This window comes from Rhipicephalus sanguineus, chromosome 6 (genome assembly GCF_013339695.2).
Source record: "Rhipicephalus sanguineus isolate Rsan-2018 chromosome 6, BIME_Rsan_1.4, whole genome shotgun sequence".
Classification (NCBI taxonomy): domain Eukaryota; kingdom Metazoa; phylum Arthropoda; class Arachnida; order Ixodida; family Ixodidae; genus Rhipicephalus; species Rhipicephalus sanguineus.
The window spans coordinates 76,048,234-76,061,744 of NC_051181.1; the positions used below are offsets into that span (position 1 = coordinate 76,048,234).

The window sequence follows — 13,511 nt, forward strand, 5'->3', positions numbered from 1 at the left end:
CTTCGGGCTGTGTAAAAGGTGCGAGCTTTCGCAGCTCCTCTCGCACGATGGCTCGTATCGTTTCGCGCAAGTCGTCGGAGCCGAGGGCGTGAACTGCTGCGCTGTCTTGGAATGCGCGGCGATTGTACTGCCGAGTGCGCATCTCGAGCGTCTTCTCGATTGTTGTTGCCTCCGCGAGGAATTCTTGGATGGTCTTGGGTGGGTTTCTGATTAGTCCCGCGAACAGCTCCTGCTTGATTCCTCGCATGAGGAAGCGAACTTTCTTCTCCTCGGGCATCTCAGGGTCTGCGTGGCGGAACAGTCTCGTCATTTCTTCTGTGAAGAGTGCCACGTTTTCGTTTGGCAGCTGCACGCGGGTTTCGAGCAGAGCCTCGGCCCTCTCCTTGCGGACAACGCTGGTGAATGTTGCCAGGAACCTGCTGCGAAAAACGTCCCATGTTGTCAGGGTTCGCTCTTGGTTCTCGAACCATGTTCTAGCTGCGTCCTCCAAGGCGAAGAAGACATGCTGTAGCTTGTCTTCACTGGTCCAGGAATTGAAAAGGGCGACTCGGTCGTAGGCTTCGAGCCAGCTTTCCGGGTCTTCGAACGACGATCCGCGGAAGGTTGGCGGCTCCTTGGGCTGGCGAAAAAGGATTGGCGCAGGCTGCACGCGGTCGGTCATCGTCGCTGTGGTCGATGTTGAGATCTGCGGCTGCCTGGGTTTTTCGGGAAGGAGCCCGTGCTCTGGCTGCAGTCCCTTCTGTCTGTGGCTTGTTCGACGATCCGGGACTTCCTTGCCGTCGTCCTCGTCGCGGCTTGGGCTTGGGTCAGCGCTCCGCGGTGGCGTCCGGATCATGAAGCAGCACCTCCACCAGATGTCACGTGGTCGTGACGTCGACGAAGACAGCAGTCGGCGTTTGCAGGATGAAACTGTTTATTTGGCCGAACTTGTGGCCGGAAAATCAGAACTAGAACTACAGCAATACACGCTGTACAATGATAGCGGCGAACAGGGCGTCCGTCGATCAACTGACAAGCGGTCAAGCGTGTCGGCTTTTATACAGGTGCTATGGAACTTTCCAGCAATATCGCTGGTGGCGGCGTTATCTCTCGACAATGCTGGAACATTCGCGTGCGGCGCGCAATCTTAAGAAAACGATCTACCAGAATCGTGAAGCTTCTCGAACACTGCTTCGGGGCCAGCGTCGAGCGTTGATAACCGTCCTTGCTGGTCAAACTCGAACACATCAAAATAAAAGCAGAAGCGGGCGTGGCAATATACCGCAAACTGCACTCTCCTGTCTTTCCTAGCACTTATGATCTTTGTGACAATACTTTGAAATTGAAGCTGCAATACAAAAAAGGTAACTTGTACAAAAAGCAAGTGAAACGAGAAACAGAGCACATTTGCATTTAGGTAACACTGAAAACATTACTCAGACTTCAGTCAGAAGCTCAAGTGATTTTACAAGTAGCTAAATTATAAGTTCTACAACACCACTATAATGTCATTTTTTTTTTAGAAAAGTACCACGCAAAATCCTTGAGGTACACTCTTCTAGAAAGTTCTCAAGCCACAGTGCACATACAAAGATGACTGAATCATGAGTAGCAGGGCCTTTGAAGTTAGTTCAGTGCTCGAAAGCAGTTGATAAGAAAAGTGGTTTCCTTTTTTTTATCACAATCATGCAGTCTTTAGCATATGGCTATAAGCCCTGCAACAGTGCACAAAATCAACATGTTTGTTCATGCTCTGGCCTGTTAACTGTTGATGGGTACATGTACGAGATCTTCCTTTAACCTTCAATACACCAACAAGGTAAACAACACTACAAATAAGGCACAATGTTTTTACAAAGGATGAGGAATGAAGTCTGACATGCCACTATGTGGTTGCATAAAGGGGCGGTTCATTCTCGGTATGTCCAAAAAACAGCCAATTGCCCCCATAAAGGACACAGTAGATGACATAACGTCAAGTTTCTTGCTAAACATTAACTATGAGTGTTCATGACACATATATGCGGTCTAGCCCAGCATATTGATTTTACACAGAAATGGTTGAAGCAGCCACAAAAATGTGAAGAAATGCAGCCGGAAAAACAAACATGCAGCCATTCATGCTGACAGCTGGTGTCTCTTGGCCATGAAAATACTTCAACCCAGCACTACTTCTTATGAGGAAGTGTGCTGTATCACTGTGCCATGAGCACCAAAGCTGTTGCAACTTAATACAGAACTAGAATTTAAGCAAAGTAACACGAAAAAAGGCAAAACGTGATATTAGGCAGCTGCAGACAAGTCATGGATTTGCCAATGCTAAGAAAAAAAAGAAGTGAATTTCATCCAAAAAGTGGGACAGGGCTCAGAGAAAGCAGAGGTGAAGAGATGGCATGTTGTATATAATTAAAGTAGGGAATCCTAGCACTGCACACGGCTCTAATGTGACTTTGCTGCAGGTACGTTACCCTGCATATTTTTGCTTAGTTTGTGGCAGCATATCGCTGTCTGTTGCCCTGCCGCTTTCTGTGGATGCCCGGCGGGCATTCGTGCTGAGCCCCGGGGCAAGCCCGGCCTGCGCCTTGCCAAACTTGTTGGCTGAACTTTTATTTGTCTGCCAAGCCTCCTGTCCACAGCATATGCAAGCTTTATTGCCAGCAGTAGTGCATCAGCCCTACTGCTAGTCTTGATTTTCCTGAGCTGTGATATTGCTGCAGCTAGCAACTTGTCACTGGATGGGCTGCTGGTTCTAACAGATGCGATGCACCGCAGCTCATTTAGGAATTCTTCTTGCATCTCTTCTCGTTCCTGAAAAAAATTTGAGTGAAGATTATTTGTAATGCAGGTCTTTAAACACCTTCAGAGTGAGACATGTACCTTCATAAAAAAACTATGAAGTTATGTTGACTTTGTGCATAAAATATCAGAAGCCCTGTTCCTCGTTAATCTGTCCTGGTGAGAGCTATGTATCCAAGTGGAGTTGTATGCGTCCAAGAGGGTCATTTAAAAAGAGGATCACTAGCACAGAAGTGCAACACTGTTATCATATCATGAATGCATGCAATAAACATGCAGTATGAACACTCCAAGAGTGCTGCATAGAAGTTGGTGCAGTCAGACGCTTCGCTCGTTTACATTTCAGCATGAACAGATACGTCAGCATCCTAAAACACTACACTATAGGACAGTGCCATAGCATGTGTTGGGCCATGCAGGCCCCCCAGGTCAGCATGCGTGTGCACCTAAGCTACTGTTACAATTCACACAATTCTTCATATTATGAATAAAGTTCAGCTAAAGTTGAGTCTGGCACATTTTGCTCTTTACGCACAGGAATTGCAGTCTGATATGTACCTCAGCTGCCAGGCTTTGGAGAGGAAGAGGCACTAGTGGCGCAGACACTAGTTCAGCAAAGCTCGAACCATCCTCCATGGCCACTTCCTCAGGATGTAAGGGTCCTTGTGGGGCTAACAATAAAGTAGGGTCTTGCTGGCTCATCAGCATGAAGTATTGAAGGTTCGGGCATTGGTCACCTGCCACCAGCTGACCAAGCAACAGGCAGTCTTCCAGTGTGAGCAGTGGACTGGTTTGAAAGGGCCCCCTAAAGGCTTTCTGCATGACAGTTCGGTGCTTAAAGAAAGCACCTTGTTTCCCTCTCCAGAAGCTGCATAGGCTGATGCCAGCATCGACTTTATACGCTACAGATCCAGATTAACTGGGAACGCTGTACGGGGGGATGGAAAGAAACGCAAACAACACGGCGCACAGTTTTCATCACACTCTGATATATCATGCATGACTCTAGTGGCTTTTTATTACCATCCAGGCTACAGCCGCTTGAAAAGAAATGCGAGACAGCAGAGAATGTAGATGCCACACTGTTCACGTTTATTTCCATCCCCACTGTACATGGAATTGCCCAGGCAAACAATGGACTCCGAGGGCACATCTGTCATCTTCTCAAGATTTTAAAATCTAATCTGGTGAGAGGGCTCTCAGCGCTGTGTGTGGTGTAGTCGAAGTTTGGAGCACTCCTCCCACTTGGTATTACATACTCCACCAAGGCTACTGCATTACATGCCTTGTTTCTGCAAAGTCCAATGTCTTTGAGAATCCGGATGGATTCCTTTGGGTAACTATTGGTGTTATGCCCTCGTGTCATCAGGCCTACACTGTGCAGCAACATTCACTGCTGCTCACACTGGAGGAATGCCTCCACTCTCTGGCTGTATGGCACATAACCTAATGCGTGCAGAGCCTCTTTAGCTGCTTGCAGCTCTTGGTCACGCTGGGCACACAGGATCTTAAACAGAAAAGCAAAGCACTTCCAGTGTATCGATTACCCCTATGACAACTGTTATGTTATACTCAGCAATTTTCTAATGCAGTGCATAGTTTCCACGCAGACATAGTTGCTATTTCACAAGCACTTTAGCAGAAAGTGAAATGTCGTCCAAAAACGTGCTGCTCCAACAAATTTTTTTTTCAAGTATTACCAGCTGGACTGGCCATAACTTTACCACCACCTTTGTCCTACAGCAGAATTGAGGGGAGTAATGGAAATGATGACTGTCTCGAACACTGGTTCCCCGATAAGTTCCAGATGTGTGACATGAAATTTTTTTTCTTTATTTGTGAATGCAGCTGAAAGTTAATGTGTTCATATTAGCACAGCCACCATCTTGCTCTTGCACTGTCTTGTTGTAACCATGGTGCTCCATTGTGGCTAAGGAAAAATCTGGGACATTACAAGGGGCCCTGTATCAACAAGCTGCTGTAAAAATGAGTGAATATCAAAAAAAAAGAAAAAATTGTCCAAGAAAGTGATCAAATTGTCGGGCATTTACTTTTTTTTTTGCTAATGAGCACTGTTAGGGGAAATTACTGCAGATAGCAGACATGAACCCCGCGGGCTGTATAGAAAAAAATAACTGCTAAGTGTTGGGCATTCATGACAAACACTTGTTTACATCATTGTGGTGTGTCGCTGCTCTGCATTGTGTGCGCACTAGTCCCAGTGTCTTCACTTTGTCAAAGCAGAGGACATGCTTGGGTCATAATTCATTGTCATTAATTGCTGCTCTTGTGTGGTCTGCAACAACTATGCCAGTGCATCTTAATAGTACAGCATGTTATATGCGAATTAAGCAGTTATGCATCAATTGTAGTGTGAAATATAATCTCTGTAGGTTCCCACGTTAATGCTGCTGAAAGTCTTTCACTGCTAATAGAGGTAGTTAGAAGGCCATTTCCTACAGCTTGTCTTTTCTATATAATAGTAGGGGCTGTTACAAATTATACATATATCGATTATGACCATTTGAGGTTGCACTGATTTTGGGTAACATTTGTTAATTTCCTCACCACAATAAAACATGTTTGAGTGAGTACGAAGTGCATGGCCATCACAATTTTTAAAGTAAAAATCATGCCAGTGTAAGATGCAATTGGGTTATTCACTGTAAATGTTTTTTTTTCATGTTTTCCTGACTACCTGGCTTTTTAGATACTATTCTTAGAAAGCGTTGTAGCAAAATTGTTTAAGCTAGCTGTTCAAAACCATTCTTCTAAAAGAACTACTGAATGCTTGTCACTCATTTTGCACAGAAAGTAATTCATGGTAAAATACGCAAAATATATTTTGAAAACTTATGGAGGTGCATAGAAGTTACTTAGTCTGCACTCATTTTTTGCTTCTCCCTTTCCGAAGTTATGTAGCTTGTGTTACCTTTTCGAAAGCTCCCATAAAGCAGCGCCTATCATCCTTCAGTACATTGCTTTTTGCTGATGTTAACCACCTCCACTCGAGCCTGCAGCACGTGGAAATGGCAGAGCAGCTGCTGGGCCAGACAGAATGGAGCACATCTATTTCATGCTGTGAGTCGTCTGTCATGAGGGGCCTGCAGTAAAAGTTAAATAACTGTGAGTTCACGCCAGTAGCATTAATCATACATACGTGTAAGCTAAAACAGCCTTGAAGTTCTTTGTTGAAATGCAGTGCCAACCCCAAAGGTGGTTATCCACTGCTTTTTTTAAAGAGGCGGGCAGGTTTTGTGTCACTGGTTAGGAGAATGGAATATTGGGCACGTTGGTATATCATTTGGAGAAAAAGCACGCACAATAAACGGGTAACACAGAGGAAGAGGCGATGACACGAGCAGTAGTGGTCATGTCAATTGGCGTTCACGTGTACTGTACACTGACCCCAATCACGCTGCTTACCCTTACACAGTTCCTTTGCAAGGGTTGCACACGTAGCACTGCTACCCTTCTGGATTGATGTTCAGAAAGTGTTCGTGTTGTCTGTGTATACATGGTTTCACAGAAAGCTCTCCAACAAGCTCTAGTGCTCCTCGAAGTCGTAAATGGCACACTACCGGGGAGGCCCTTTGTACGCACCCGGGCCCCTCCAGATAGTTGCACGTATGCACACGGTGGAATGGCCGTGCGTCCTTCAAACTAATGGTTCTTTCACAGCAAAGCAGCGAAATTATCGGACCAACTGAACAGTAGCACGGAATCGGCTGCAACAAACCCACTAAGCAATCCAACCTCGTGTTCTGTACACTGCCCGCTGGCTTATTCGATCTAAGGTTCGGCTTGGCGAACTGAAGTCCTCCCCAGTGAGAATGTTGTGGTACGCCTGTTGTACACACAACGCACTATAAAGAACACATACTACACCGTGACACTTTAATGTTGCATAACTGAACACTAACGACACTGTAATAACAAGAAAGCATGGAACAAATATTGCACAGGAAAATTTTTCCACACCACACAACACCAACACATTAAGGAGGTCTGCGGGTAAGGCCACCACCCTATCACAGCTGAGAAAAGCTATGATTTTCACCACAGAATGAGGCACAAGGATAACTAACATGACAAAGCTTCATTTGAGCATGCAATGCTGAACTTAAACAAGGCCGCCTTGCCTTTTTGAGAATGCGCAGAGTGTCCAATGACTCACCTTTCTAAATAGATCACTTGAGGCAGCCGCACGTGCAGCTGATGCATGAACAATAGCGGATGCATTTGGTGGTTGCACTTGTTTCTGCAGCGAGCAAACATCGAATGCAGCGCTCCAGTACTAAAATTATTCTCATCACCACTTGTGCACAATGTAGGAATGCAGAACATTTTACAGCGAAAGCTGTTATGAGATCATTTCACCGGCCGTTTTTGGCGCCGTAGTTGTCCGCCGCCGCCGCCGCCGCCGGTGTCCGTAACCAGTATCGCTCGAAATAAGAAAAAAAACTAAATAAGAAAAAAATTCCAGGGTGGAACGAGGTTCGAACCTGGGCCCTCTGCGTGGGAGCCCAGTATTCAACCTCTGAGCCATGCCGGTGCTTGAAACTGCTTTGCAAAAAGGTCCTATACAGGCTTCATGTCGGGAAGGAACCACATTAGCATATGCAATATAGCATGATAGAAGAGTAAAATAAGCACCAAGCGTCGCACAACGCGAATTCTGTAACCAGGCGTCACACAATGCGAATTGCGCAACGAGTAGGTTGTTGAATGCTTCCAACCCATTACAAAGGGTTGGAAGCATTCCCATAATTCTTCGTCGTCATCAGGCACAGCATCAACAAAGTGCGCATAATGCCTTACATGTGTTTAGCAGGTACCACGGCTCTCCGTAGAATGACGAAAAATGGCACAGTGCCTGCTGCCCTACTTCTCAAAAACTACAATGATTTATAGCGTAGTGGGTTCCTCGCAAGTGCACTTGTATTGGTTGCCAAGGAAGCCCATAAGCGCATGATCCATTTTCTCGGGGTCTCAGTAAAATTACAATGATTTAGAGCGTAGTGGGTTCCTCGCAAGTGCACTTGTATTGGTTGCCAAGGAAGCCCATAACGCATGATCCATAACCTCGGGGTCTCAGTAAAATTACAATGATTTATAGCGTAGTGGGTTCCTCGCAAGTGCACTTGTATTGGTTGCCAAGGAAGCACATAAGCGCATGATTCATTTCCTCGGGGTCTCAGTAAAGGTCTTCGCCCCCCCCCCACCCCCGTCTCTCTCCCACGTCAACGTATGTTATACAGCATGACGGGAGAGGGAAATAGCGACCGGGCGTCACCCAATGCAAATTGCATAACTGGTGGGCCGTTTAAAGCTTCCAACCCATTACAAAGGGCTGAGCCATAATTCTTCATCGTCATCAGTCATCGCGTCAACAAAGTGCACATAATGCCTTACAGACGTGTAGCTGGTGCCTCGCTTCTCCGCAGAATGACAAATAATGTCTCAGTAGGTGCTTCCCAACTTCACAAAAATTGTGATTTATGGCGTAGTGGGTACCATTCTAGTGTACTTCTATTGTAGCCCCAAGAGAGCTTACAACGGGCTGTAGAAACGCCGCTCTTCCAGCTTTCGCTGTGACTGTGCTGCGATTTCAGCGCAGGCCTGGCGTTTTTTAATGAAACTGTTTCCTTATTCAATTTGCTAAATAACGCAATGAACATGTGGATAATTAGGGAACAAGCAGAGCAGGCTATTTAACGCTTCGATTTGCACAACACATCATTTACTCATCATATCACGTTAAGGTTGTGTCTAACAAAGATCTCACTAAGGTTCTGTCTAATAAAGATCTCATTATGGCTGTGTCAAAAAAAAAAATTGAGAACTTAAAAATTCCCCTTCTTTCGTTCATTTACTGACATGCAGTACAAAAACAATGAGATTGATATTTTATTCCACACGGTATTGCAATGCACCGCTACCACCCACAATGTAAAGTACAGTAGACTCTCGACAATTCAAACTCGAAGGAACCTCGGGATTTTGTTTGAATTATCAGAAGTTCTCATGTGACTCAGGGCAACATACCAACTAGCATTGTGATGCTTATTGCTTGTCAGTGCCGCAGAAACATCACAGACAGCTTTAAACATGAGCGATCATGCTGGTAGTCATTATGGTACGGCGCGTGCACACTTTTGTAACTAAGGGACAAAATGCGTCATGTCTCGTGACAGCTGGTGGCCTCTCCCAATCCTAGGACGTCTTCCTGCATTGCACGAGTGTACAGCAGCGAAAATGACTTTAGGAAGCATTCGGCACGCGATAGACCAAGGCCACACCGTTTCCATTCTTTTGTTTAAGGCGAAAGCCTTAGATGCCTTATCAAATGCAAAAAATTGACCGTTGGCGTCGACGTCAACACGAGTGATGCAAAAAATCATCATCACATGATGATGTCCTCATGACATCACAGAGTGCCAAAATTTGTAACATCATCATGATGTCACTATGTCACATGATTATGTCATCACATGACAGCGTCACTTGGTCAAAGGTGGGCTGATCACGGAGGCAGTGCAAAAGCGCGTTAGGTGCAGAAAGCTTTCGGAGGGAGGCGGGTCATGATCAATACACAGACTGAGAAGAAAAAGAAGATGGCTTTTGCCTTCATGCCATCTTAGGCGAATGCAAGAGAGACCCTGTGAGTTTCTTTTTTCTTCCTCAGTCTGCAAGTGATTGTTAGGGCTCGTTCACACAGGCGTCAAACGCTCCGTCACGTCACCGTCACGTCAAAAAAACGTACAGCAGACGCGACGTAGCAGTGTACGAACAGACGACGGCGGTTGCAGCGTCGACAGCAGCACGTTTTTGTGCAAGTGTTGACCGACGGATTGTCCACGCAGCTCAAATGCTTCGCTGGCGCTCTCCCGACTCCGCTGGGTGCTCTTCCTCGCACCACAAACACACACACATGCACAAAAGCAACCACTTGTCCCCCCGTTTTACGGCCCATTCAGTCAGGCGCGCGTTCAGTGTTTCAAGGCCACGGACCCGGGGGCCGTATGCTAGACGCGTGGCGAACTCGGAACTCCAAACGTAAACTTCTGATTGGTCCGTTTTCTAGGGGCGGGGCTCCGTCCCCGTGCCAGCGACGGAAACGTAGAGCACTGCTCTACGACACCGTCAACCGTTTTTTCCGGAGAAAACGTCTCAGAAACCCTCTCCCCTGACGGAAATCGGCGACGTGACGGTGACGTGACGGAGCGTTTGACGCCTGTGTGAATGAGCCCTTAGGGCGCACGGTTTGGCTAGCTTGGCCATTTTGTAGGTAGGCATTATTTGCGCCTGTTAGTGACATAAAAACACGAATGTACTGCTAGAAGCAACAAAGGCAGGAGGCATTTTGAGGCATAGACAAGCAAAAAGTTTGAATTAACCAATTTGTGAATTAAGCGGCTTTAAAACACATTGAAAACATAGTGGTACAACCAAAAATATAATATTCCTTTGAATTAACCGAAAGTTGTAATTACCAGAGTTTGAATTATTGAGAGTCTACTGCACATCTATTTTTATTACTCTTATACTATTAGTGTAACCAAGTTAAAAAAAAGGGTTGATCCCTTCGTCATAGGGATCAGTATAACACGAAAGTAAACAGTGTCTTCAAAAAAGTAGTTGATTGTTTATTGTGTATTGATGTACGAGAGCTTGCACAATGTCTATCGGTGCTTGGCAGCTAGAACTATTTCACGTGGATGCACCCATGTTGAAGCCTAGTGGTATAGTATCTCCATCCCGACGACTAACGTCCATGATCATAATTAAACCTTTGTGGTAGTTGAAGTAGTCAGCATGCACCTGGACACAGCATATATTGAATCTCATGCAAAGATGGCATCACCCAGCATATAATAAACACTGGTACGCAATACGTACTCATTCAAAGCATCGCCATTTCACGAGAGAAATGCCATGGTGTGTGCTTCCAAGTAATAGGATAACTTACTACTAGTGCATATACCAGAGAGCACTTCAGGAACGCAAGAGGCAGAGTTCCTAGCTTCAGTCGTGAGCGCGGGAAGGTGTTCTGCTTCCTGTTGGCGTGTCTCTCACTCCATCAAGGCACTCACTGCACGACATTCGCCCATTGACATCTTTGCCAATCTGTGGCGCTTATTGCAGCAGTTTTATCAACCGGTGCCATCGCACTCGAAGCAGTAGACGGCGGAGAAACGCCATAGGTGCATGTGGAAGCTGCACTACTTTGGTGATGAGGTGTCACACACTAACACAGTGTGAAAGGCAAGGCACATACTGCGTCTTCACCGAACCGAATCAATGCATGCGGCACATTGCACTGGCGGCAGAGTTTCCTACAATAATGCACTGAAACTACCGAAGTGCTCCCTGTCAGCACACGGTAGTGTCATGATGAAGTACTTCACTTCACTGCTCCCAGACAGCGACACCGCCCCCGCCAACCACAATCACTGTTAGAGGGAGAAGGCACGACAGATATAAGGCACGTTTGTGAAGCGTCATTCATGTGCATTGGTCGTGTTGTGGGTGGAGTGCCCGGCACCTATTGTTGCAAACCGGGAGGTCACGAGTTTGAATCCCAGGTCATCCAAATCAACAAAACTTTTTTTTTCTGGATTTTGTTTGTCAGCTGTTTGTGTGCATTTTACCCACGTCACTTCCGTGACAAAAATGACGTAAGTGAAGTCTTGGTGCACCCCGGCATAAAACACATTGTAGGACCACTGTCAGTACCAGGCGCATGGTTGTTGTTGTTTCTTGTTTACTTTGTGCGGTACTAGGGAGGCCACGCCGGTCGTGGTGCTGTGTTCACTCTGGCTTGCGGCGCGACTTTGGCAGCATTTGGTGAAAGCAAGTACGACCGGATGGGCCCTGACCGCAGGCTCCGAAGTGCCTGCGCATCGCCGCGCGAAGTACTTGGGCTCTGGAGATGGCAGAGCGCATCTGGTTTCTTGTTGGGCCCAGGATAAAGGAACCTGCCCCCACGTGGGCAGCGGAAGGAAGGGATGGAAACGCCGTCATGATGACCGCCTGATTGCCAAGTGGTGCCTTCTGGCTGCACATGAATAAGCCTCTTACAGGCCCCGGCACGACAGAGGCGAGGTTTCGCATAGGTTCGACCCCACCATTTGCAGTTTGCGCGCTTCGCAATAGCCACCTAAGGGAGGAATAAGACAAAGCGGCCTGCTTTTTGGCACCACGCGGTCGCCGGAGGCGTCCGTCACTGTGTGGCGTGCATCAGGTCGCTCAGACGGCGGGCGGACCCTTGACACTCGAATGAGTGGACGGGGAGGAGCGGGCCCATGTCGTGAGGCAATGGGCACCTGGTCGGTACCTTTGATGATTGCTTTCGCGCTGGCATTCTTGCAATGTGGTAACCATTTCCGCGCTCTTCTTTCCAGTCTGGTTCGGCAGAATCGCTGGAGCGGAAGTAGTGCAACGTGCTTGTAAGTAACGCCATGTGTAACATTTTGCGTGGAGGGGGAGCAGCGAAGTGGCCCAAGGGTGGTTGGAGCGCCCACAAGACAGGCAGTGTGCTGTCCCTTCAGCAATCGGTTTGACATGTCACCAGGGATGTCTTTCTTTAGGCAATATATCACGGCATGCGTACATTTAGCATAGACACGTGTCGTGCCAGCTGAGCCTGCCCTTGCCACAACCTTGGTTTACTTTGTTTTTATTTGCCTCTTGTTTGTGTGTTGTTTGGGGCGAGAAGCATGAGCCCGCATATGTGTAAGAAAGTGGTGACCTTATAGAGAGTTCGTTGATTTGTTGTATGCACTGTCCAATTACAGGACAAACAGGCGGCTATTCGCTAGCAGTAATGTTAAGGCGGAGCATCAAAGTAATAAGAAGCGGCCCCGGTGTTCTGAACTGGGCTTAAAGTGTTATACACCATCGGCTCCGCCGAATCCCGTAGGGTAGCCCTACAGACAGTTCAATTCCAAGGAGTTTGTTTTCTTTTTTTGCAATGTTTATGTCTGTGACTAATGTAAAAAGCCACAGTTTTGCCGCAAGGGCGAAGCAATGCATGCGATAGCAAGAAATTGGAATTTCACACGAAGAACGAGAAGCAGCTCAGTCCTTGCAGCGCGCCGCTGAAGCACAAAGAAGGATGCCCGAAAAGAACGCACAGGCATGCACAGGGCAAGCGTGAACTAACTGTCGCAGTTGTTACATCTTTATGCTTGAGCAACGCGCTGCAAGTGTCGACAATAGAGAATCAGATGCTCTTAGATATTTCTTTTTCTTTCAAACTGCGGCGCATGGATTGACCCCTTGCGTCTCCTGCCACACGGGGGCGTCTGATGTAAGGTGTGCCCGGTGTTTTTTTTTTTTTTCCACATTATGAATGGGTACAGAAAAGGGCCACTTTGTTGTGCAGGTCTCAAGGACAGTTTTCAAACTGAAAGAAAATTAGGAGCGTTGCGTGATAGAAAATACGCTCAAGCTCCTCCAAGACTTGCTTACCACCAGCGGTAAATGGTGTATATAAATAGCTCGCTGTTATTTCGCCAGCACATGCATGGGGCATGGTTGAGTTGTCTAATGCAGCGGGCTGGGGAGCGCGGTGTCGATGGTTCGAATCCCTGGTCGGGTGCTTCGGAAATTTTTTTCTTCTGCTTTATTTTTCTTTGTTCATTTTTATATAATACATATCCGGGACATGACGGCGACGGCAAAAATCAGCCCAGAGTGTCCATATAATTGCTATCGCAATAAAAGTCTGT

General features: G+C 46.8%; 1 protein-coding gene across 2 annotated transcripts; it reads right to left on the reverse strand.

Moving 5' to 3' along the window:
• Positions 1–1,315: 1,315 nt before the first annotated feature.
• LOC119395901 (uncharacterized) lies at positions 1,316–5,874 on the reverse strand. 2 transcript variants are annotated; one of them, XR_005184359.2, is made up of 3 exons: positions 5,708–5,874; positions 3,334–4,282; positions 1,316–2,787 (listed from the first exon to the last, which is right to left on the reverse strand). XR_005184359.2 is itself a non-coding variant. In XM_049416809.1 (2 exons), the coding sequence occupies exons 1-2, from the start codon at positions 3,595–3,597 to the stop codon at positions 2,419–2,421; spliced, it is 633 nt and encodes a 210-aa protein (XP_049272766.1). In that variant the 5' UTR covers positions 3,598–4,344; the 3' UTR covers positions 1,316–2,418. The 2 variants fall into 2 exon arrangements, 1 of the variants encoding a protein (XP_049272766.1); XM_049416809.1 differs by lacking the exon at positions 5,708–5,874 and having other exon boundaries at positions 3,334–4,344.
• Between the last annotated feature and the right edge of the window lie 7,637 nt (positions 5,875–13,511).

Coding starts and splice junctions, on each gene's coding strand:
- LOC119395901 (XM_049416809.1), bottom strand. CDS start 3,597: ATGCAGAAAGCCTTTAGGGGGCCCTTTCAAACCAGTCCACTGCTCACA. Junction 2,788..3,333: donor TCCAAAGCCTGGCAGCTGAG/GTACATATCAGA, acceptor AATTTTTTTCAG/GAACGAGAAGAGATGCAAGA.